The following is a 22,674-nucleotide window of genomic DNA, read 5'->3' on the forward strand; positions in this document are numbered from 1 at the left end:
TTACAACATTACATCAACACATGGGAACCTGCAACATGAATATAAAATTACATTTTCTTCTTGGTAAGCGTTAATAATGAAATATGCCATTCAGACATGTATCCTGGGAACCACTGGAAACTTAACCGGACCCAAGAGTTCACTACCGTGGGTGATGTAATATGAATTTGTGGGAAGTTTGGAGGAAACATTTGCTAAGAGACAACAAAGGAACTTCTCAAGACGTATCAGTCAAAAGTACAGTCCGCCTTCTAGACCTGGCCATTCTCAATGCGCAGTGGATATGGTCGTGTCCACTAACTGAGATAGGGTTTGTAGGATGTGTAATGGTTACAACAAGGGGCATTAGTTACAGCGCGTGTTCCTCTCTCACTCCCTCCCTCCTTCAATGCAACTGCAACGTTGTCCTCTTGTTGTACTTCTCCTTACGCGCATGTCAGAGGCCAGGTGTGGAAGCACAACCTGTACTTCTTCGGATTCATATTCATATTTAAGTTTAATTAGTCTCACTTAATTTACTTCCCTATGCTTATGAGCGTCTGAATCGAATGCATAATGGCGAAATCGTGACTCTTAGCCTGTCCGTCCGTCAAATTGTTTAGGCCCTGAAAATGATGAATGTTTATCAATGAAATTTGACGTCGATCTGCATAAAAATTTTCGTGAAAAATTTTTGGTCTTACTCAACTCAAATGTCATCCCTTCAGTGCGACTAGACAAATTTAAAATCGAACTTTATTGATTTCTTTGACAAGAACTATTCACATGAGAAGAAGTTGGCACACGGCATTAAATATGGACATCGTTAAGATCTGCAACTTTAGTTTGAAACGTTTTTAGTACCGTGAATTATTAAAGAAACTGAAGGAAAAACACTTTCTAATTGTAAAATTTGAGATTCTCACAGTTGTACGTCATGAAATGTTCTGTCTGTTGGGATGTAACGCCATCTAGTCCGGTGAAAATCAGCCGACGTTTCGAAGGAAAATCTTTGTCTCCAGTATCGAAGATGAAGCCAAGCAAGAAACCAGCATGAAGTCACAGGACAGTCTATGCACTATGATTAATTCCGAAACAGAGATTTGTATCAGCAGAAGGTTAACTTCAAGGCTAACGAGTTATCCAAAACGTAAAAGAACGCCTTTGGAAAACATACGTACTCCAGCTGTAAATCTTCTTTTACATTTTGATTTTCCATATCAACTTAAGATTCCTACCGTCAAGATTGAGGCAGTGTTCCTCTGAGAATTCAGTATCCACCTACGTGACTGCATGATGTCATAATCCTGAACGATTGATTTTTGCTTGTTGGTTACTTGGCTTTCTCTTCTGTCCTGAAGAGGGACATAGCATTTTCATTCGAAACGTAGGTAAAGTTCTACGAGACCACACTACGTCACATCCTGAGGATAACACTCTTAACAATCTGAATCTTCAAATCATATAATAGAAGAGACATCGCAGCTGCCTGCACTGAACATTCTACAAATTTATCAATGGCGGCCTACATCATAATTAACTCGTCAGATATGTCGGTTCTGTAAGGCTCTACAGGATGTCTGGATATTCGCGTCTGCGAACTTCATTGCGCGGTTCCGTCGTGAACATTGAGATAAAAATTTCCCTCGATAAAATGACGACCTTCCCCATGTGGAGGCGGGTTAGCCCTGCGAGTCGTAGAAGTCGATGAAAAGGGAACACAGTGCCTGGGGGTATAACTAGGCTACTCTGTTCCTGGGGTGCATAAGTATAGAGACCTGATCCTCCAGGTTGGGAGTAGGGCTCAAGGCTGACGACCTTACCTTGTAAGAAAAATATTATTGCGAAAATAAAACAAGTGGAAACTGGATGCAATCTCGCAGACTCTTCTGAGGAATAGTATGGCTCAAAAAGGGCTGTTTTGCCAATAATGACGATAATGAGAAATCGAACGACTAATACGTTTCATGGAAAACACAGATTGAAGTTGAATACGACGTGTTGCCACATTTTCGTCTCGATGTTCGTGAAGGAGTTTCATGATGGTGCCATAGTGGCAAATTTCCGGGCTGCTTGCTGTGCAGGGCAAAGAACTGTAAACAAACGCCTTTTGGAGTTCACATTCTGAGAGCCGTGACTACGAACGGTTGCTATCTTATGGGATGTGACATGTCGCTTTTCCTGGGAAGAGGAGAGGTATTTGCTGATTATTTGCCTAGTTTGCTTTAAGACCCTGAAGATTGAGGCGTTACCTTCGTCAAAGACGTCGACAGATTTCGTCTAGACTACACTGCGTCAAAAAATAGAAGACAAGTGTTCCTCAAGAGTATGCATAATCGATTTACACAGCGAGATCGTGCAAGAAAAAATAAATTTATTGATATTCATCACAGATTATTTAATCACTAATCGGGGAGGAATAGATAGTCGTAAAATTATACATTTCAAGCTATGATAATTTACGTACAAACAAACAAACAAACGAAGAAACTCTGTGGCCTGTAGTCCGTAAGCGAATTATACCGACCGAGCGACCGCCGCTTGTCGGAGAAGTTGGTGCCAACTTTAGCGGATAGAGGGTGTCGCGTGGTCAGGGCAACGGAATCCTACGCCCGTTAATCTCGGTTTTGTAGAATGGAGCCGCTACTTCCTTTGAAATAGCTCATCAATTATCCTCACGAGGCTGAGTGAACCCCGTTCCAGACCCACTACTTCTCAGAAAAACTGGTAACGCCGGGAATCGAACTCGGGACCTCTGGATCTGTAGCCAGGAACTCTGACTACTAGACCACAGAGGCGGTCGATAATTTGGTCTTGGTAAAAGAAGATCTTCTGGACCTCGCCAGCACAGTCATTCTTGGTTCCGAGTCCCGCGGGACTCATGGTCATATTTTACTGTTTCACGACTCCGGGAGTTGTCCAACTTTTGGGGTAGAACTAGACGCCTGCTTTCAAAGTCAGTGTTACTTTACGACTGGCGGTTTGCCGCCAATCAGTTCGTCTTGGCGACAAGCCCCTTGAGACTCACGACCAGTAATTTTTTTTTTTTTTCAACTGAACACTTGGGGTCGTAGTCCTTATGTAACATCCTCTTTAAGGAGAGGATGGGTCTGTCGTTTACAATTGCTGCTAGTCCTCGCCAGCGGTGTTATTCTCGGGTTCGAGTCCCGCTGCTCCCATGATCATATCTTACTATCCTAGATTCAAGACTTCCCCGACCTGGGGGATCAGACCTCCGTATTTATATCCTTCAGGAACAGGTTGCCTCGGTTATACCACCAGGCAATGGGTTCGCTTTTCGTTGGTTCCAGCGACTCGCAAGGCTACGGTGGAGGTATTCAAATTCACCTCCACACGGCTACTTTCCTTTCACTGCGTACTGAGTATCTGACACGACACTTACCCCATTGAAAACACCACTTCCTACAGTTCTTCTATTGTTGTATGTGTATTCGTTGCAGCGGGAACGTGTTTACTGAGCCACTGCCTAGCAACGTTAGGGGAAGCATACAGACCTATAGACAGGAAGATGATCTCATAAGCCTCCTTTTTATTTATTTATTTTTTTCAAAACAAGGGAAGTAGGCTAAAATAGGTCTTCCTGTGCTTAATTAAGCACAATGCCATGAAGACATATTAAGAAATGGAGATATTACTCCGCACATTCGTAACTTGGGCACTAGATGTAGATGAGAGCCCAGTATCATGCCCATGTCACTTGTAACACTGAGAAAAAAGCCTCCGCTGCCCATTGGGTAGGATGTTGGGTGGACCCTACAGCCTGGTCGCTAATTCTTGCCTCAGCCGGGAATCTAACCCCGATTTCCTAGTCATTCAGTCATAGCCTCGGCACTACACTGCCTGAACTATACTAGCATACTGGGCCACGCCATAGCTCAAGCGGTTAGTCGCTGGCTTCCTACCGCGGCGGCCCGAGTTCGATCCCGGGTCTGTTCAAGTGGGGTTTGTGGTGGAAAAAATGGCGCTGGGGCAGGTTTTCTCCGAGTATTTCGGTTTCCCCTGCCAATCTTCATTCCACCAATTGCTCCACAATCACCCTCATCTATCATCTGGGGCTGGTACAATAGGTCAGAAGTGGCCGCAGTACAAGGGACTTAGTCCCACCCCACTAGCAATAAAAAAAATACTAGCATACTAATAGAGGGTCGCAGACCATCAGTAGAGAAACAGTGGTGCTGTGTCCACAGTGAAGTAGGCCTGAATGCACAGTGTGTTGCTATTTTTGCTCCGTGGCGTAGAGCCTTTCCGCCTGAATGCTATATGCATGTCCACACAGCTCAACCTCTGCCTTTGCCAGACATTAATAATCAATAGGAGACACTTTTAGATTACAGATGACGTCAGCATCTGGCTGTAAGTGTAGTTTGATTCTCGTAGAAGACAATGGAACTAACTACATGGAGTAAAATCCTACTCGAGAAGCTAATAGTCGCTCAGACAGTCAAGATATTGTCTGTCTTTTATGGTATCTGAAGGTTCATTACCGTACCTGTTAACAGCCTACCCCAGGGTCCTAATTTGAGTCACATGATTCCAGTTCACACCCTCACACAGTATTTATTTAAGATTGACTTGTGACACTATCATGATATTTAAGCCAGGGGCCGATCACAGTCGCCGCGCGGTCTAAGGCGTCAATCGTTCGAACCCTGGGACCGTAGGTTCCAATCCCACTTGAGGCATGGATGTCTGTGTGCGTTTATCCTGTGTTTGTGTTCTATACGCAGGTAGCGGCCTTGTGACGGGCTGATCACTCGTCCACGGAGACCTACTAAAAGATTACGAAACTGAAGAAGAGACCAGGGCCCAACAAAGACTGTAGCGTCATTGAAGAAATGAAATGAATGAATAAATAAATAAATGAACCTAAGCCAGGGTCTCCAAAGCCATATCTTCCTCTCTGGTGCGAGCATTTTGTATACATGTATCTCTCCCATGCGTGCCACGTGCCTCGCCCATCATATCCTCGACTTTATCACTAAGAGTGTTCGGTGAAGTAGCCAAGGTATAATGCTCCCAGCCAATGCAATTTTGTGCACAGCCTGTGTTTATCTTCTCCGTCGGGTCAAAATATTCCCCTCAGCACCGCGTTATGAAACGTCAACAGATTACGGTCTTCTGGAATGTGACACCTTGTAGTTGGTAGCTAGATACCGACGTTTCGGGGAACATGCTACGTTCATCTTCAGGGCAGAAGGTACTCGAAATTAGTCATTTATCTTTGAGAACAACTATAAGACAGGCAGTAAGTCAGGAAAATAACACGAAGCCTGTGTAACTTAAATCTCAAAGGCTGCTCCATTCTGAGCTGTGACGCCGTGTAGTCTGGCAGATGAATACCAGAGTTTTGGACGAACATACTGCCTACTGCGGGTTCAGTCCTTGGCGACGTCACTTAAAATTCAAGGTGACTGAAGTGGCGCTGGAAATGGGTAACCTCTGAGTTTCTTCAGTTTTCCCCTGTTCCAGCATTGTTCTATAGTCATTTATCAGCGCCATCTCGACTTGTACGACAGCCCTTACCAAGCGGCATTTCGTCATCTCTGACCTGAAACTTGGTTGGTTACAAAGTAAAGAAGGCTTATTGTTCGTAAATATTTGATGTCTCTGTTATGAAGACACTTTGAATCATCGTTCTTCATGTATCAGTAAGCGAAATGTTTCATCAGTGTGTCACCAGAAGAGTCGTGGCGATTACATTAAAGACATGCGCGTGGCTGTCTTCGCCTGCTGATGACTTTGTTACCTTCGGAGGAAAAAAAAAACACACGCCTTACCATACGTCACGTTGTGACTGACGCGCGACTAGTTGATGCTAATCTAATTCTCATGACACATCATACTGACTTGCAGTAGTTTCAATACGTGATCTATGAACGACAGTAATTTCAGTGCATGAGCGCTGAGGTACGTCTTTGTCCCCAAGGGAATGCAGCCAGAGAAATTCCTTACAAGTTTATTAAGAATATTTCCAAGGATCACTCTAAAGGTTTGGGTCTCTTTTTATTGAAATGCAGATAATGCCACATTCACAATTAATTTAAAATTTTGGTATCATTATTAATTTTTGCATTTGTCTTTTTAATTTCTATATTTTCCAAGAATCAAAGAGGGGGAGGTGTCCCGTCGGTGCCTAATTTTCGGTATTACATCAGAAATAAATACATAAATAAATAAATCAGTCCACCAGTATTTATCCGTCAGAAGGCCGCGCCGTAGCTCAAGCGGTTAGTCGCTGGCTTCCCACCGCGGCGACCCGGGTTCGATACCGGGGTCTGGTCAAGTGGGATTTGTGGTGGACAAAGTGGCGCTGGGGCAGGTTTTCTCCGAGTACTTCGGTTTCACCTGCCAATCTTCATTCCACCAACTGCTCCACAATCACCGTCACCTATCATCTGGGGCTCGTACAATCACCCAGAAGTGGCCATAGTACAAGGGACTTAGTCCCACCCCACTAGCAATAAAAGAAAAATAATTTATCCGTCCTCATTAGTTTCTTAACATCTCTTAGATCCCGAAAGTAGGCAATAGTTGCCTCCGAAACGACGTGGAATATTTACGACCCACACGGAGGCACCTTCCAGACTAAAAGGAGGTTAAATTCAGAGAATGCTTTATATAGTTCAGTTCAGAATGTTTTGTCTTGATAGTTCTCGCGTGAAAACATAAAAATCGAAATATTACCTTAACCAGTAAGGCTGCGTAACAGATTTTGTGGGCGTGAAGAAGAGAATGGAGGCTGAGAGTAACTGAGAACACAACGCTGAAGAGAAAGTTTGCTCTTAAAACTGGAAGATGTGACTGGAGACTACAGAAAGTTTCATAATGATGAGTATCACAATTTATGCTACAATTTATTTACAATATACAATTACCTTACTTACTCATGGAACTGAGACATTCTGGAGGAGCCGCCAATTCTGTAGCTACTCAGCAACTTCCCAGCATGTTATGGAACCCGAAGATTCATTACCGTGTTCACAAGAGCCCTCCACTGGTCCGTAACCTGAGCGAGATCAAACCAATCCATACCATCCCATCCTATCTCTCTAGGATCCATTGTACTATTGTCCACCCACCTACGCCTTGGTCTTCCCAGTGGTCTCTTTCCTTCTGACCTTCCCACCAATACCCTATACGCATCCCTCGTCTCCCCCATTCGTTCTACATGCCCTGCCCACCTCATCCTGCTTGACTTGATCATTCTAATTATACTTGGAGAAGGGTAAAAGTTATTACCAGGATGACCAAATAAAGAAGATAGAGATAGGCAGGGCATATAGCACACTGGGAAGAAATGAGAAATGCACAAACAATTTTGAGGAACATAATAGAGGTACCATTTCGGAGACTTAGGCATAAATGGGAGGATAATATTAAAATGAATCTGAGCCAATGGACCGATTTCACATGGCACTAGTATGGAATTACTTCCAATTTATGTACAGCTTTTAAGCAGTCGTTAAAACAATTTTAATTTTCAGTACTCCAAAGAATGTTTAGTGTACTCGTGTACACTCATTTAAATTGGAAAGTAAAAGGCAAAAAAGAAAAAAAGAGTAAAGTTATTCCTGTAACAGGCCTTGGAGGCCAATAGGGTTGTGAGACGTCGAAACTCCCACCTTTTCTAGATAGTCAGTTCACAGATTTATATGGAAAAATACTAGCTGAAAAACAACGTATTTTCGTGCAGTAAATTGCAGTTCGACAGGATTAAAAATTCAGTGACAGGAATATGCCAGAATTTTAAAAGATTAATATAAGATATACTACCTTAGAATGAATGGAGCGCACGGTAGCGTAGTTATCTGAGGCACTATGCTATAAGCAGGAAGGTCGCGGGTTCGATTCCCGATGAGGTCATTGGATTTTTCAATTTACTTAATCCTTCCAGCCGCACTATGACACTGGGTTAGACTGAGCCTCTAACAGAAATGAGTACCAGAAATATTCCTGAGGGTAAAGGGCGGCCGGCGCATAAGGCTGACAACCTCTCCGCCATCTATGAGTCCATTGACTATAACATGTGGGAGCCTCAATGTCTGACAACCCTATGGGTCTTTACGGTCTGCTACAGGGATAGCTTTACCTTTTTATGCCCCAGAAGATAGTACTCTTTAATAACAACCGCCGTGAGAACATCGAATCCTAAAAATTTTCAATTTAATTGAGAGAATAGAAAGGAAAGAAAAACGCATAGGAGTATATTTTAAGAACAGCAACGGAAGAGACTCCCAAAGATATTACTAAATTATAAGCCCAGAAGTATCGGACGGTCCGTAGGTAGACAGGACTTCGCATTCTCTTGAAGTCTGAAACAGGCCAGAAGCAGAAGGAAAAGATGACTACTGGGTCTATCCTGACTGAGGTTTTGTGTTTTTACTCAGTCCCTTCAGGCAAATTGCGGAATTGTGTCTTAAATTAGGCCTTTGCCGCTTTCTTTCTGATCGTCTCAGATTCAGTATTTGCTGATACACACTCTGCAGTTCACTACAGAACGCACTAAGTCTTCTCAGTCTGCTGTATCTTCACCGGTTGTCGCCCGGTAACGGCCTCCAACGTCTTAGCTTCCTCAACTTTCGTGTTCACGTCCTTACTGGTTGGCGAATGTCTCACAACTAACTTAACTCTAGACTTGTCCTGTTTATAACATTTTGGCACGGACCGCATGGAAAATTCCACTTCCCAACAGTTATATCGTTGCGTCATGAAGATATCGCACGGACCTCGTGGAGAACAGCGCTTCCCAGTTAGTCCATTGGTGCATGTTAGGAATCTGTTGCCTAGCTACGGACATTGTTTACAGGGTCATTACTTAGCAACGGGTCTACATGCTACATTATACAAAACTATGGTTATGCTTGTAGTCTTATACAAATTTGAAACTTTGGCTCTAACATTAAGAGAAGAACATAGACTGAGAGTGTCTGAGAGCAGGGTGCTGAGAATATTTAGACCGAAGAGGGATGAAGTGACAGGAGGCTGAAGAAAACTGCATAATGAGGAGCTTCATAACTTGTACTCATCTCCAAGTATAATTAGAATGATCAAGTCAAGGAGGATGAGGTGGGCAGATCATGTAGCACGCGTGGGGAGAAGAGGAGCTTTGGTGGGAAAGCTTAAAGAGAAGAGGTCATTAGGAAGACGTGGACCTAGGTGAGATGATAATATTAAAATGGATCTTAGAGAAATAGAATGTATAGTGGGGACTGCATTGAAGTGGCTTAGGATAGGGACTGATGAAGGGTTCCTATGAATACTGTAATGAATTTTTGGGTTCAATAAGATGTTCGGAAATTCTTGAGTAGCTGAGCGACTAGCGGCTTCTCAAGAAGGACTCAGCTCCATGGAGTCAGTTTGTTTAGTTATTCTGTCGTCCAATCAGTAAGTTTTACATAGTCTGATTTAGACAGAGCGTAGTTAAATATACTGCAAAATCCAAGGGGTATTTGGAATATTCGTAGCGTACTGCGCATGTTCTCTGCGCACTGGCAAACATCAGGCTCATGAAATCAAAGTAAAATGGAAGAGAAAGAAATGAGAGGTTCGCTGTACAGATAAATCTCTTGCAAATTTACTCGAAATGGACGTATTTCTACTCGTGTTTCCGAAGTTTATGTGTTAGCTGTATTTATATTGCAGGCTGGTGACAGATTCAGTATTTCTGTGCATATGTTATGAGTTGATCCAAGCGTAAAGATGGTAAAAAGAGAACAGGACATAAAACATTAAAGAATAAAAATAAGCGTTAAAGATACAAGTAAATAAAAACTACCACAAACCTCGACTTCAAAGTATTCCTTTAATCTGGAACAAAGGAAGTGGGGGCGGAGATAAGCCCCTAACAAAACTGTGCTCCCTGGTCAGGGCTATCGGACCCTAGTGGGCGGTGATAGATATGGAACAATGGTGGTATGATGATTAGTAGGGGGAAATGGAAGAACATGCTCCAGTGCCACTTTATCACAGATCTCACATTAATTCTTTGCACATTAATGCGCAGTAACTCACGTGGCGACATACTACAGACAACGGCTACGTTTCAGAGATTCGATTTGCCTGAGATTCTCGACGATAAACTGAAAGATTATTTTAAAATATGCCACGGCCATTTACCCATATGCTCCTGCCAATTTAATGGGTCAAAGGGTACCGGGATGTGAAGCTCACCACTCACTGCCAGCTAGTCAAGAGGTCAACAATACGTGGATCTATATATCCACTCCGCCATACACCTTCGTGGCTCCTACCAGTTTATTCACAGCTTATGATGAATTTTCCGATTCAACGTCTTGTATCCACCATATGCCTTCATGGCATATTGCTTAATTATTTAACTATTGAGACGATATTATTGTAACAGATTTTTAAAATGTTAAATATATTCAGTTCATTTTCGTAACATACTTATGTTTTACGGTGAGGAGTTGTTAGCCCCACGCCCAACCCCCAAGCTGGGGGGCACCCTTTTTTGGAAGCAACGATAACAGATCGAAACCTGATTCAGGAGGAAATTAAGAGGAGATTGAACTCGGGTAATGCTTGCTACCATTCAGTCCAGAACCTTTTGTCTTCTCGTCTGGAGCAACTGGTGGAATGAAGATTGGCAAGGGAAACCAAAGTACTTGGAGAAAATCTGCCCCATCGCCACTTTCTCCACCACAAATCCCACTTGACCAGACCCCCGGGATCGAACTCTGGCCGCCGCGGTGGGAAGCCAGCGACTAACCGCTTCAGCTATGGCGCGGCCCATGTAGATATAAGTATATTGTTAGTGATTCACTGTAGTGCAAAAAGTGTTTCTTAAACTTTTTAAATTTCCGGGAGATGTACTAACTTTACCATTCGACGCTATACTAACATGCTGACATCGGCACAAAACTAAAATTTCCTTACTCATAGCTCCGTAACGGCTGAAAATCGTATCGTACTGGTATAATATTTTCATTCAGAACGACTTCAGGAATCATTTTCCGTATTTATGACATAAAGTCGTGAAACCCTCTGTATAATGTAGTTACTGAAAGCCGCGTAAAATGATTTTTCCTCCTCGTAACTAACCATTTGAGATTCATATTCATACTGATATGTTTTATACTCAGAATGATTTTAAATATAACATGCTGTTATGATATTAGTCACGAAACACCCTGTAGACTGTAGATATTAAAGCGTCATAAAATAGAATTTCTCTACCCACAGCTACACAATCGCTGAGAATCGTACCCATACTGATATATTTTTGACTTAGGATGATTTCAAATATAGCCTGCAGTCATGACAAATTCGTGAAACATTCTGTATAGTGTAGATACTGAAAGCTACGTAAAATAACCCACATGGCTCAGCTGTCGGTTTTGAGGTTGAGTGATTAAAGCAGGGAACACTGTACTGTGTGTTTAGATTTGCAGATTCATCCAACTTTCCCTGAGCCGGAGGTCTATTAAAAATGTGGAAGAAGGGAAATTATTTTATATTGTTTGCCCAGTGAATGAGCATTTGAAATGTTTACTTTATCTGTTGTGATACTGTCCGTGTCTCTCTCTCAAATCAGGCTATTATCTACATTTTTACTTCCATGTTTATTTATCTGATTCGATACATCACTTTCCTCACATGGTTTGACTCTCGATTTAGGGCCCCCATACACACACAGTTTGGCCTTCCGTTCGGCCTGCACAGTTGAAGACTGAAAGGCAAAACTGACGTATGTGTTGCGGCCGGCCGTCCGGCCAATCGTTTGGACTGTTGGCCTGTGGGAAACCCGTCAGTCCGTCAGTTCTACCTGCAGGACCGTAGCACGTGACGTGTGTGACTCAACATTATAGGCTGGAAGACCGTGATTGTGGTATGAAGCCTGCCGCTTTATCTGCGCGTGTATGGGGAGGAAAGGGAGGGGGTAAACTGTCACAGTTTTGCCTGTAAGGTCGATTGGAAAGCCAACCTGTGTGTGTATGGCGGGCATTATATGTAAATATTTGTGCTTAAATGTCAAGTGATTATGAACGGTTCCTTTTATTTATGAATGAAGCTTTGTCCCTATAGAAGGGATATATTTTTCAGTTGAAGCCAGTGCTTCAAACATCTGCCATAATTTCTGTAGTAATTTTTAAAATGTTTTAGGTCAGTTATTTAACCTCGTTATCAGCATTTAGACTGTATAGGGTCGATGATAGAATGAGTCATGATTATCGGGAGATCAATTGTGTCACTGTTGAAGTAAAAACCGACGTTTCGGAGATCTCTGCCTCCTACACCAGGGTCAATGTGGTGAACCACCGTATGTCGCTAATATTTATAACATTTTGTCAAATCGATGCCTCTTCCTGGTGTATTATCTAGTTGAAGGGTGGTGAGAAACTGCGGCCACCCGTCCGACTCTAACCTCTCACCGTGTTGCTTAGCCTGGTATCCCTGATTTAAAACTATTTATATTTTTGCATGCTCTTCTCTGTGTCTTTATGGGGATATCGAGTGTTGTATATGTGTTGAATATTTGTGTTGTAGCAAAGGTAAAAAAAAAGAAAGAAAGAAGGTAAAGCTATCCCTGTAACAGGCCATGAAGGCCCATAGGGTTTTGAGACGTTGAGGATTCCATATTTTCTAGACAATCGGCTCACAGATGGCGGTGAGGTCGGGCTTACGTGCAGAGGCTTTCCCCTCCAGGAAGATTCCTGATACTCATTTCTGTTAGAGGCTGAGTCGACCCCAGGGCCATAGTGAGGCTAGAAGGATTAGGTAGATTGAAAAATGCACATCATCGGGACTCGAAACCGCGACCTTCCGGCTTGTAGCATAGTGCCTCAACCAACTACGTTACAGCATGCCCCCAGGCAGTTTACTGTGTAAGACATATATTCCAGAGCGTGATACAATGCAAGACGATAGAAATTAGCTTTTTACACGTGTAAACAGAATGAAGCCACTGAACCAAGTCTTCGAGATCAAAAATTCAAGCGGTTTAATATTGGAAATAATGAAGGGAAAATAAAAAAAAACGCAAAAAGTTGAGGAGTATTCGCTTCTGGTATGAAGTTTACTTACATTCCTGGAGCAATGGACTGCCTCAATCATCGGGGTCGAATAGAAACGCAAGCAAGGGCATTGAGAGATGTTTGCTTAGCTTATTGTTCTCTTCTGAAGATGGAGGAAGTGCATTCCTCCGAAGTTTACGTAAATTTTACCTGTCTCCACGACGTAACTTCCAAAGACATCATTATCGGCAAAACAGCTGTTTTTGAGCCACAGCCTTCCTTAGAATATTCTGTCAGATTTGTCAGTCCATCCGTTTTTCACTTCTTTGGATTTCGTGACAATTTTTTTACACAGCAAAGTCGTCGACCGGGCGTCTAACCTCCCAACCTGGAAGACCAGTGCTCTGTATTTATGCCCCCAGTGACAGGGTGGCCAGTTATAACCCCAGGCACCGGGTTCCCTTTTCGTTACCTTCTACGACTCGCAGAGCTGTGATGGAGGTATTCTGACCTGCCTCCACACTGGAGTTCTTCATAGACACCGACGTGAGGTGGGAACCCTAAATCCAGTGATGAAAAATTCTATTTTATATAAAACTACGCTTCGGTGTGTGCTACGGTTTCTGGACTGTGAAACAAGCATCATTTGCTTCAGTTTAGCTTCAACATTAATTCTTAAGTGATCGTGAAAAACAATTTGAAGAGTGCAAATGAGATTTCTGCCTCTGAGCAGAGAGCTGAAAAATGATAAACATATTATCTTGCGTAATAGTGAAACTGTTCGTATAGGAAAACACAGAAGCTCTAATAGACGCTAGTAATGATGTTGATCTGTAGGTAAATACTGAGAAGACGAAACGTATGTTGACTTCTCGTCGCTTCTGTTACGCAGTTGTCAGACCAAGTTATTTTATGATGCAATTCTCAAGTTATAAATCCACGCCAAATAAGATATTATCCAGTCCACATTGCATTTCTGTGAGACTGTGCTTCCTGAGCTGGTCCCTAACTTCAATAGCAATGATTTTACTTGTTTTTGTCTATATTGAAATGAGGTTTCTCGCGGGAGGGGAACCGATATGCACGTTTTGACTAGTAGACCTAGAACTAGCAGTAAACATCGTGTAAGGACATTTGCACTCAACCAAGCAATCATAGTGAATCATTTTAAATCAGTTAAGAATTCTTTGGAAGATTTATAATTTCACTCGCACTTTCGAGTCTGTGACAGCCGAAGAATAAGAAACAAAATAACAAATACGTGTATTCCACAGCAATCCTTATTTATACAGTGGAGTGTTGCTAGCGCTGCTCAGACAGACAAGTTGGAAATTCCTTCCATCAATTCGATCCGGCTCATAATGTATAAGTTTCCTTTACGGCTGCACTACTTAAAGAAATCATTATATAAAGCGACTAATTCGTAGGCCGACTTGCATTAGGAAATATAAATTATCTTTAAGTTTAAATCTTTTATTCGAAGAGGTCTGAAAAATAAATGTTGAGGTAAAGTTGTCATTGCCGGTCACGGTAGCCGAGCGGTCTAAGGCATGTACTGTCTTCGCTCGCTTGGAAACCGGGATCGTGGGTTCGAATCCCACTCAGGGCATGGATGGTTAGTTTATGTGTGTGGGATTTTCTGTGTTTGTGTACAGGTAGAGGCCTTGCGACGAACTGATTACCCGCCCAAGGAGTCCTACCGGATGTGTAAGATCTAGAAAACCGAAGTGAACGGAGAAGTTCATGGAGGAAGGCCTAGACCCACTGGGGCTGTAGTGCCAAGGGGGAAAAAAAGTTGTCATTATGCTTAATTAAGCACTTCATCATAAAGGGCAATGGTGGTATATCTGTTCTCGGCTCCATTTGGTGGTAAGTGTTTAGATTTACGTTGTGACTGTTGTACCCCTGGGAAAGAGTCTTAGATGCCTCTTTTATACGGGGCTGGGTGAACCCCGAAACCGACCTAGACGCTGTGGTAAGGAAAAACATTTCTGTCCCTGCTGGGAATAGGACCCTGGTCGCGAATCACGTAACAAATCATTGGATAAAATATTTTGAAACAAGGGACAGATGAGAATGTTTACAAAGACCTGGAAGCATAAATCATAAAAGATGACACTTGAACGAGAAATTAATACAACTTTTATGTGATAAAACATATCAGATTGTTACGGTTTTGATCTGGAGTTGAGAAGTTCGTGGAAATAGCCTAAGGCTCGAAAGCAAATAACGTTCAGTTTTATTACGAGGTAAAGTGCTACAATCCTTTGTCTCCATTAATAAAATTATGGTCGAAAGGTCACAGCAAATGCCACTCTGTTTACCTACACACGGACTTCGAAGTCTTGATGCAAGGGGTAAGAAAACTGTATGATAAGTCATGCCTAAATATTTTTCGTTTCTTGCTTTAACAAGCTGAGTATGGGGTCGCGGTGGTGGTCTGCGCATGCGTGTAGTTAGAACTCTGCATTTAGTGACTGAAAGTCTAGGAATGGGCGTAGAAACTGGTAGACGCCTTCTACTCATTTTCATAGTGCCTTCTTCCTAACGAAGCTATTTCCAGTGCCTTGAGGCGTAGTAACTAGCGTGTTTAGAAATGATATATACAGAAACGAATTTATGATGTGATGAAAAGTTCTGTCTTCTGGGATATAACGCCGTGTAGTCCGGTGCAAGTGAACCGACGTTTCGGAGGAACGTACAGCATTTATCTTCATGGTCGAAGAGGAAGCAAAAATAAAACGGCATGAAGCATGTTATCATTCTACCCTGAAAATGGAGTTGACATTTTATTCCGAAACGTCTGATGACTTTCACCGTACTACACGGTGTTACATCCCAGAAGGTATAAATCTTCATCGTAGCCCCCACTGTGAAAGCCTCAGATCTAATATTGCGTTATAATAATTTTGCTTTACAGTATATGTTGGTATTTCAACGGGATTGTCTACTGATCAGGCGTAGTGGTGCCTGAAGTGTGGACCGCGGAACGCTGGCATGTCGCGAGAAGTGTAAAAGTCCAGTCCAGTAATTTGCTGCTAGTCCTCGCCAATAGTGTCGTTCTTGTTTTCGGGCCCTGTCGGAATCCATGACCATAATTTTATTCGTTCCAGGCTTTATATATTTCGAAATGAAGCCTCCTCTTCGACGAGAAGAGAGGTTTGACTATTGCTAGTCATTACCCATCCACTGGGGAGTGACGGCTGGCCCTCACTCATGCACTCACTCAATCTCTTCTGTCCCCCTCACTCTCCCTCCATTCACTGACCAATGACAATTTACTATTACTGACTGAATAACTGACTGTTAAATTGCTGTTGGCCCTCGCCAGCACAGTGATATTTTTTTCCGAGTCCCGCGGGACACATGACCATATTTTACTATCTCACGGGTCTGGGAGCCTTCAGAGCACTAGATCTTCAAATAGTAGAAGTTTGCTTCGCGATTCACACGATTTTCTTGCTCTCCGTGTTTTCCGCTCTATAAAACCGACATTAACAGCCTTGGGGACCCGTTGCGCTGACCACGTGACACCTTCTTAATCGTTATAGTTCGCTTGCGGACTACAGGCCACGGATTATCCATGTTTTCATTATCATAAAACATAAATTAAGTTTAAGTATTCTGCCTTAAATGTAGTTTTTATATGTTAAAATGGCTTAAAAAGCATATTCCGATTCCAAAAATTTCCCGGCGGAGAACCGCAGGATCCTCGCGTGCCCCTCATAATCCAGTGTGTGCTCCCAATTTAAAAATAACAACAGCGTGTGCCGTGTGTTAAGTGTCCTGAACTGGAGCGTTTATTTAGTTTTGAAAAACCACTTGCATTCCTGTGATTTTTTTCAGTTGCATTTGCGCTGGGGATAAGAGCCGGTTAGGTGGATTCCCTGAGTAACATTTATGAACTACTTGAACCGTGACTCAGTGATAAATTTCACACAGTTATTCAGCTGTTATGGAACTTGAAATGTCATCGTTGTAATTATACAAGCCTTTCATACGTCTTCGCACTCTACTTTCGCAGTTACAGCATTTGTATGTACCACTGTATGAAGATATGTGTGGGAGAAGGGGGAAAACTCCACCGATACAAGGTAATTCAACATTATTGTCGGAGTTTCTGTTGCCTATAAGTGGAAACCCCGACAATAATTTAGAATAACTACGTATTTATTCAAAGACTAAAATGTACAAAACCACAATTTTGCCTGTGGTTTGTATGGGTGTATAGCCTTCTCCCTGTTATTACGGGAAGAACATAGACTGAAGATGTTTGAGAACAGACACACACACATCCAACATTACAACACTCACAGATAAGAAGGAAACACACACCACAAGACACGGTTTACGCAGAATATAAGAAAAACGACCCCCATAGTGGAAGAACCACACGCAAGTTTTAATTATGACACATAAGATGAATAATCTTAACAAGTTTCAGTTTGTGTAAGTTTATTATAGTTGACAAATACGCACTTTTTAAATACTTTTTAAATAATTTTGTAAAGGCAAGCAATGAAATAGATTAGCGTAATTAGGGCACCTGATGATGGCACTATGTTGCCGAAACATGTCGTGAAGTAACAGGTGAAATTGAGTGCACTACAAGACGGCCACTGTATACATATCATGGAGGAAAATCAGTGCAACAGGACGCTAAAATACAACATTTTGAGAACAGGTTGCTGGGGTAAATACTGGGACCCACTATATGTGAAATAATATGAGACTGGAGAAAACTGCGTAATGAGGAGCTTCATAAGTTGTGCATTTCGCCAAATAACGTAGAATTAGAATTATCAGGTCAAGGAGGATGAGGTGAGTATGGCATGTAGCACGAATTGGAGAGAAGAGGAAAGAATACAGTGTTTCGGCGGGAAAGCCAGGAGGAGAGAGACCACCAGGGAGGCCTAGACATAAATTGGAAAATAATATTCAAAATAATCTCACCGAAATAGGTAATGATACGGACTGGATTGACCTGACTCAGGATAGAGACCAGTGGCGGGCTCTTGTGAACACGGTAATGGACCTTCGGGTTTCATAAGATGTTGGGAAATTCTTGAGTAACTGAGTGACTGGTGGGTTCTCAAGAAATAGTTGGTTGGTATGTATCTGAGTTATGTAACGACATTTAATGAAGGTGAGTCGTCAGTTACATGCTCAGACCGCTTTATCCCCAGGGTAAGACCCCCCAGTACTCTTTGGTAGGTATCTGTGAGGGCCTCAGAGCCGGTCTGGACGCAGCACTGAAGAGGAAAATATCCACCCGCCGTTTATAGAAAGTTTTTTTACCTACCTAAAATACGCGGAGTGGAATAAATTAAGCTTTGGGTTGATATCGATCCCTTGACCATCAGACTGACACACACCAGCTTAGAGTACATTTGTTTGCTTTTAGGTGCTTATGCGAGATTCCTTTTCCTGTGTTCACAGGGAACATCAGTGCAGTGTTGACGTTTAAGAAGAAAGGCGAAACTTTGGCGGATCTTGTGGATGGAGCGACCAGGGTGATGACATATATGACTGTCGGGAATCCTTGCCCCAAGGAGAGCAACAAAATGAATAGGTGAGTGCTGATGTCTGTTTCGAACGATTTTGGGTAGCAAAGCAAGATGCAGACAACAGCTAGAGCCGGTTTCCTGCTTGGTTTACTCTTCGATTCTGAAGATGAGGCGGTATGTTGAACCGAAACGTCGGCCTCTTCCGAACTACACGTCATTACAACCCAGAAGACCGTATTTCTTGGTTGTGAGTGTTTTGTTTGAGGTTTTTCTCACGACGATGACATATTGACGAGCAGAGTCATCTGGTGCTGGAGTTCCGAAGTGTAAAAGTTCAGAACCGAGTCTCAGTAACGTAAGCGTTGGCCGTACACTTCCCATCTGTCACATGATGAGAAACCCCTGCACTTAACGACATTTTATCTTAGAGAAAATGCACATTCAGATATTAGGAAGAGATAACCTCATAAAATAGTACTGTCTTATGGAATATGACGCCCTGTAATTTGGGAGAAGGTTACAAACTTTTCGGAGTAATTTACTGCTTCTATCTTCAATATTGAATCGTAAATCGAACAAGCAATCAGCAACTTGTATCTCCCTCCGAAATGGCGGTAAACTTCCACAAGATTATATAGCGTCACATCTTAATACTTTTACTGATTCTCGCTGCTTGTTTGCTTGGATTACTTCTCGACCTAGGAGGCTGTACTTTCCTCCGAAATGTCGGTGAACTTCTATAGGACTACACGGCTTCACATCCCGGAACATAGTATTATTCATAGTCTCAGGTTTACATCGGCGACGTGTTCCTTGAAGCGATGATGTCTATGCAGACGTAAATGGGAAATATCTTAATCCTTCGTGCAAGTTTGTGCCCAGAACGAAGTAACATCGGACAGGAACGTCGTTAAACGACATTTGTTTTCTTATTAGTTAAGCAGACCTGAAACAGCTCATGTATATATTCATTCTTTGCACAACCAATGGACAGTTGTTAGCCTTATCGTGTGTCTCCCAGCCAGTTCTTTCCCTCACATACAGACCTTACAAATTTATTTAGACGTGCTTTCAACTAGATATTATATTTACACTAAATTCGGTCGCTATTCTTAAACACGATTTTAACACCAAGGCCCCAGTACAGCCTATGGAAAGTACAGAGTAGACTAGTAATATTTCAGGAAAAAAAAAAACTCCCAACTACTGCTGAACTTGTCTTTGTTACCGTGGAAAAGAAATCCATTGTTGTTCGGTGTATCATTACTGGTTACAGTATCGAACAACAATGAAATCCCTACCAACAATAGATCTGATTTCGAGAACATTGACATTTCGCGTTTTGGCCGCTAGATTGTGTACTGTTAACTATTCTGAAGTTACAGCATCTACAGTTATATTTAGGGACATTGTCTCCAAAAATTGCCGAAATTTGGTCAGAGTCATAGTCGTCATCGAGAGAATTCTCTTGTTGTATTTTTAGGTCCATCCGAAGGCACATATTTTTGGAGCTGTAATATTCACTGGGAACCGAAGCATGATAAACAAGTTATTGAATACGGAATAAGAATAAAATCCGTCCAGCCGTTCAGGCGCTAGTTAGGGGCATATACATACATACATACACAGGAGGGAAGGTCAGTATTTTAGTAAGTCATAGTATCGCTCATTCTGAGCAAGAAAATGTATATGTACGTACGTGGTACATGTGTCCTGTTCCGAACGGTTTCCGAGATAGAGTCATTTCACCTTACAGTTCCAAAACTGTTGATAAGAAAGAGATATTACGTACTGTTTCTATCAACCCGTATTTATTGTTCAAGTGACAAAGTTTGTACAGTTTACCTAGTATAAAACATTTTCGAAAATTCCCCCGTCAACATCAACGCACTTTGCAACTCGTGTGAGGACATGGCGTGTTGCTCGCCTGTACAGTGAAATAGCTGTATCTCGGAAACCGCTGGGAATAGGACACATGTACATATAGCTCCAAGATTACTGGCCTTTCCTCCTGGGATACTCTGTACATACATACAGCGAGACAGACAGGCACACGGCGTTCTAAAAATCACTTTTTCGCAATCAGGATTCTGAAAGCTTGTAAATCTGTCAAAATGTCTGGAACGAACTGTTTTCATCATCCCATACTTTCTCCTATATATTACTCGTACGTATATGAGAAAAGGGGAAACAAAGACTTTCTGGAAATAAGCAGGTTATGTTTCACCAGCATCTACCATCATTTACAGCCCAATTTGTTATAATTATTATGTGCGTAGTTTTTGTAATCGACTTACAGGTCTGAGTAAAACCATTTTTTTTATTTCTTACGTAGTATCGAAAATATAACTTCGATCTTTGTTTTCTGTTATTTTTCGCCACACAATGCTCATAAAATTTTGGGGAATTTTGGAATGTAAGAAGAGCTGCCCATAATGAACGATTTGTGATATAGTGTGTAGTTCTTTCCAAATTCGATCTCGCGTTAAACATGCCTTAAATTCACAATGTTAGTTACCCGAACAGATTAGGTTTGAAACATTCAAAGGAAAGCCATGTAAGTATTTTAAAGCAATCGTTGAAGGTCTAACGTCCGTTCCAAATGTTCAAATGTAGGAAACTAAATTTTTTTATGAAGTAGAGATTATTTTATGCCATTACCATCTTACACGTGTTGTTAGTAATAAAATGACTGGCATATGATGAGTGGGACATACAGCATGCATGGGAGAGACGAGAAATGCATAGAATATTTTGGCCGGAAAACCTGGAAGGAAGCGATCACTTAGGGAATCTGCGCTTAGGCGGGGGGGGGGGATATTAAGATGAATATTAAAAACATAGGAACGAAGGATGTGGAGTGGATTCTTCTGGCCCAAGATAGAATCCGGTTTCAAGTTGTTTTAAACTTCATGATTAGTATCTTTACTAGCCTAACGACTACTAACTTTTCAAGGGGGACTCTACGTAGTGGAGTTGGTTGTAAGTTTTTTTTTTATAAATGATACAAACTCCGTCCTAAGTGCAAACAATATATATTTATATGTCTTTGATCTTGTTCTTTCTACACTACATGTTTCGGCCTCTATCGGCCATCATCAGGTGTATACTCTTAACGTTGCTGCCACACTGAACCCAGTCTAAAACTTAACATTTAAAAACACAATGTCACATTCTTCGTATTATCAACATCTACATCGTTGATATGTGTCTGGTATGTAGATTATGTTGCACACGTCAAACCCGATATTCTTGTAGTAGCACTCTAAAAATCTTTAGTTATGATGTTTTTTTTATTTTCACGGATACAGATTGCGGTCTTGTCGTGTGTGTGTGTGTCGTCTTTTCTCACAGTTATATTTCAGTCCTATTACAGAAATTCTTTGGCCCTGAATTGGGCCACTTTTCTATCCACCTTTCCTATTGGCCCACAGAGAGAGTTCTGGTTGATCACCTCCCGTGGATCTGAGTGACCACCATATTTGAAATCCGTCGGTACACTTCACGTGATTCCTCACCCTACATATTTCGATCCTGAAGATGGTGTCAGTATGTTCTTCCGAAATGTTGGTATCCACCTGCAGATTACACGATGTTAGTACACGTAAGATCATACTCAGAACGTAACGTGCAAGTGTGCTTGCACCGACTACGAATAAGTAAAACAGAATATAAACCATTTTGTTATTAATGAATATATAATTTATTGCTGGTTAATTGTTGACATTGATTCTGTTCTTGCGTCTTTGCACCATGGATGTGGGCATTGATGCCAGTGTTTCGGAGTTACATGCTGCCTCCATCTTCAGAGTGTAAGCGAAATATTTTCATGAATGCCTTTTTGACATTTTCCTGTACACTGTCTCTGTTTCTCCGGACCGACCACCAGCACCCACTTTTAACCCCATGGGGTCGGTTTCGGGTAAATTCTTGCTGGTCCTCACCAGCACAGTCATTCTTGGTTCGGGCCCTGCGGGACTCATTACGCCGTAGGTCTGTTAGACCAGCTTCTAGTATATACACATGAACACTCGCTCTATTAATTTTGAACCTAAAGATGCAAGCAGAATGCACTCCCGAAATGTCAGAAACACAGTCACGATCCACATGATACAAAAAGTTAAGAGCAGACTCAACACAGACTACTTCCAGTCTTATTTCTCATGGGTTTCTGCTTTCTTTGGCGGTTTATG

General features: G+C 42.0%; 1 protein-coding gene across 1 annotated transcript in view; it reads left to right on the forward strand.

The window, feature by feature from the left end:
• The window catches only part of LOC111874852 (protein goliath), a gene marked incomplete at its 5' end in the record, with an annotated part of 107,326 nt that overhangs the window by 40,152 nt on the left and 44,500 nt on the right, over positions 1-22,674 (forward strand). The window contains 1 exon segment of the mRNA XM_023870700.2: positions 18,414-18,546. Coding sequence (XP_023726468.1) covers positions 18,414-18,546 — 133 coding nt within the window.

This window comes from Cryptotermes secundus, unplaced genomic scaffold (genome assembly GCF_002891405.2).
Source record: "Cryptotermes secundus unplaced genomic scaffold, Csec_1.0 scaffold160, whole genome shotgun sequence".
Lineage (NCBI taxonomy): Eukaryota > Metazoa > Arthropoda > Insecta > Blattodea > Kalotermitidae > Cryptotermes > Cryptotermes secundus.